Source organism: Penaeus monodon, unplaced genomic scaffold, assembly GCF_015228065.2.
Source record: "Penaeus monodon isolate SGIC_2016 unplaced genomic scaffold, NSTDA_Pmon_1 PmonScaffold_4588, whole genome shotgun sequence".
Lineage (NCBI taxonomy): Eukaryota > Metazoa > Arthropoda > Malacostraca > Decapoda > Penaeidae > Penaeus > Penaeus monodon.
In genome coordinates, this window is record NW_023659428.1 from 1 (window position 1) to 3,219 (window position 3,219).

The window sequence follows — 3,219 nt, forward strand, 5'->3', positions numbered from 1 at the left end:
CTGGAACCCTTTCCAAGTTCAAAAGATTAAATTTTTATAATGATTTTTGATAGTCACTAAGAGTGGTGGTATCACACTGATAGCTTTACACCGGGCCCATTGTCACCATTAACTTCAAAATAACTAAATTGGTTATCTGGATACCAAATAGGATGCTTTTCTACATTTTCCTTGACCTCTCGCAAATTTTTCGTACTTCGCATTTATGAGCTACAGATCGTTATTAACTAATTGCTATTTCTACCACCTGCTTCATATCTGTGGTCATCAGGCCACCATTCGCTGGTAACACTCTCGAGTATGATACACCACGCTGCCTTTCATCCAGCTCGCTTCGCAAGTCTTTTAGGCAAAGGAAAGTCCGCCTGGCGCATTCATGGGAGGCGCTGAAATGTCATAAAAGAACTTTCGTCGTCCTATTGCGATGATACGAGTTTTCGTAATCACATACAAAAAGGGGGGGGGGGACCTGTTTGATTATTTCATTGCATTCCACAAATTGTCATTCTTAACGGAGTTTTCCTTACCCAATTCGATTTCCTCTATTACAACATCTAGTGCCTCCAGACTGCTATTGCCTTGATCGTCTTTGCATGCGTAAATTAACACATGCTTTTCTTCCATTGGGACCATGAACATATTATCAATGAGGCTACAGGTGGTTTCTATGACGAAGTCGGAGCGGTAATGCCCGGATGTATCGTCCGTGTAAATAGTAATTCTACCCTGAACAAGAACATATTTGGTTGAATAATAGTGAAAAAAGTGTAGTTGTATCTTTCCTACAACTCCACCCAACTGACAAATACTTTGTTACTCACGCCATTAGAAACCATTACTATAGTTTTCGAGGGAATTGAACAAGAACGTCTGCACGCTGCTGCTTTCATGCATCAGGGGAATGGAGTCTAAAGCTTGCCAAAGAAGCAGCTGTTCACCTAGTTGTAAATATAATTTTGTTTATAAACTGTCTGCACTAGTTATTTCAGAGAACAGTAGGAATGCTGTAAGAAATTTTTTTCTGAGAAAATACTCAAATCTCAAACTAACTTGTCCACCAGTAAATTTTGGGAGATCCTCCATTATTCAGTGTCACAATATAATGCTTGTTTTCTTGTGCTTCAATGTAGTGCAAAACTTTGTAGACATCAGTGTCCGGAAGTTGTTGCAGGAGGGTCACAGTTTGTACCACAGGGTCGAACTTGTACACTTGTGAACCTTCCTGAAGAGAAACAGTTTTCATTTTAAGGTAGTAAAGATGTAGAGGAAGCTACTCAAGCATTGCACATCAATTCTAGCAAGTTAGTTTGATAAAAACTCGAGAGAGAAACTTGTACATTACTTCTGTTGGTACTCACAGAATATGCCATGGCAAACACAGAGTAATAATTGCCCCATTCACTGAAGCCTGTAACATCATACACATCCTTGGTTCTGAACTAGCTCATCTTGGCGATCAAAGTAATTGCCATTCAGTCGATATAATCTTGAAACCATAAACATGAAAATGTAAAAAACAATACGGGACCTGATGAGACATTTTACACCATACTATTGTATCACCAATTTCATTAATTACAATGACTTCATTAGACTTGAAACTTGCAGAGATACCGAGATCTGGCATGAAATGAACCATCGCCGGCTGGGTCCTTGGCGCCGACGACCAAATACAACTCGCCCGCCGCCTCGAACATAAACAGGCCGCCCACCAAGCCTTCTCCAGGGATAATCTGACTGGACTCGGCCGCCGTCGGCGAAGCGAGGTCCACCCTCACGATTCCTACATAGTTGGCTGAAGGGGGGGCCACCGCGATCCAGAGCTGTCCGCCTATGATGTGGCTCTGGATCAAGTAATATAAACATGATTTATATAGGAGGTTAGATACATTGTAAATAAAAGAGGAAAAGGGTATTAGGCTTACAATTATCACATTCTTGTAATAATAAATTATATAACTGATATCCCAAATTACTAATATTACTTAATGCTTTTTCCCATAATGGGGCACAAAACCTCAAACCCAACTAAGGAATATATTAGCAGCACCAAAGAATTTTGATATTTCTAGACTTACAGTAATTTTGTCCACTCCACCGAAAATATTTAACTCTGAGTCTCTAATGGTGCAGTGCGCTTTCATTTCTGGATACCTCGAGCACCGTGAGGTTATGATGGGTATGTAAGAAGTGGAAAAAAAAAAGCGTTTATGAGATTATGAAACTAAAATACTAATCAATATTTAAAAAGAAAGAAAACAGCGAGCACATGTTTGGAAAAACTCTAGTAAAATCACACTATGGATAAACATCTGACTAATGTGTACTTTACCTGTGATAGCCTAACACCCAATAGTCCTTTGTCTTGCGAAAACCACAGCCTGAAATGCTGAGACCTCTTGAAGGAGAGAGGCTTACTAGCATACTGACGCCAGTTTGTCTTTTTCTATTTACCTTCATGGAAGTGACGTCAAGGTCTGGAAATACGATGGTATTTTATACCTACAACTAGGAATGAGGTTTTGGGGCTTCTCACGGCCAGTGTTCTTGTTGCATGAGGTATTTATAACGAACATGTTGAACCGAACTAAAGCATGCATTCTTACCTGTGTAATTTTTAATATTGACCAAATGCACAAAAATTTACCTCGTTTATATCTCCGAGTTTCTAGGGAAAATGCTTTGCAAATCTGAAGATTTGCAACATCCAGAATGTTTCTGTATATGCATTCAGGTCTGCTAAAGATCTGAATGGTCTATCATACATGTAGCCATCTGACGATATAGAAAGTATAGTTCAATTTTTGCTGCCCTTGTTCTAAACAAAGTTTACACTCCTTAGTGAAATATAAGCTCTTTCTTTATACAGAATTTATACATTCCTATATTTTGTAATGTGAATATATATAGGGTCTAAACAAGGCTCCTTCCTTGACAAGTTCACACACACATAAAGGACCGGAGATTCAAAAGCCTTAAAGTTAAGGAGCGCTGGAAGCCTTACCGTCGTGTGGCAGCCCAAATCACAGCCCGGATAAGGCGCTGTATCTCGGTCTTAGCTTCGTATGTACAAGCGTCGGATCTTCAGTGGCCAATCACAGCTAAATATTTTAGGCGGCTCTTACACAATCTTGACCAATCACAAGCAATAAATGCTCATCAGCACTGTATCGAGCCCATGGTATATTGGGAAATTTAACGTCTTTCCAGAATTATCAG

At 39.6% G+C, this 3,219-nt stretch overlaps 1 protein-coding gene across 1 annotated transcript; it reads right to left on the reverse strand.

Annotated features, from left to right (window-relative positions):
• Positions 1–1,416: 1,416 nt before the first annotated feature.
• Positions 1,417–2,176, reverse strand: LOC119570959. Its single transcript, XM_037918484.1, has 3 exons — positions 2,079–2,176; positions 1,615–1,844; positions 1,417–1,486 (listed from the first exon to the last, which is right to left on the reverse strand). The coding sequence occupies exons 1-3, from the start codon at positions 2,142–2,144 to the stop codon at positions 1,417–1,419; spliced, it is 366 nt and encodes a 121-aa protein (XP_037774412.1). The 5' UTR covers positions 2,145–2,176.
• Positions 2,177–3,219: the final 1,043 nt, after the last annotated feature.

Coding starts and splice junctions, on each gene's coding strand:
- LOC119570959 (XM_037918484.1), bottom strand. CDS start 2,144: ATGAAAGCGCACTGCACCATTAGAGACTCAGAGTTAAATATTTTCGGT. Junction 1,845..2,078: donor GTGGAGTGGACAAAATTACT/GTAAGTCTAGAA, acceptor TACTTGATCCAG/AGCCACATCATAGGCGGACA. Junction 1,487..1,614: donor TCATTTCATGCCAGATCTCG/GTATCTCTGCAA, acceptor TATGGTTTCAAG/ATTATATCGACTGAATGGCA.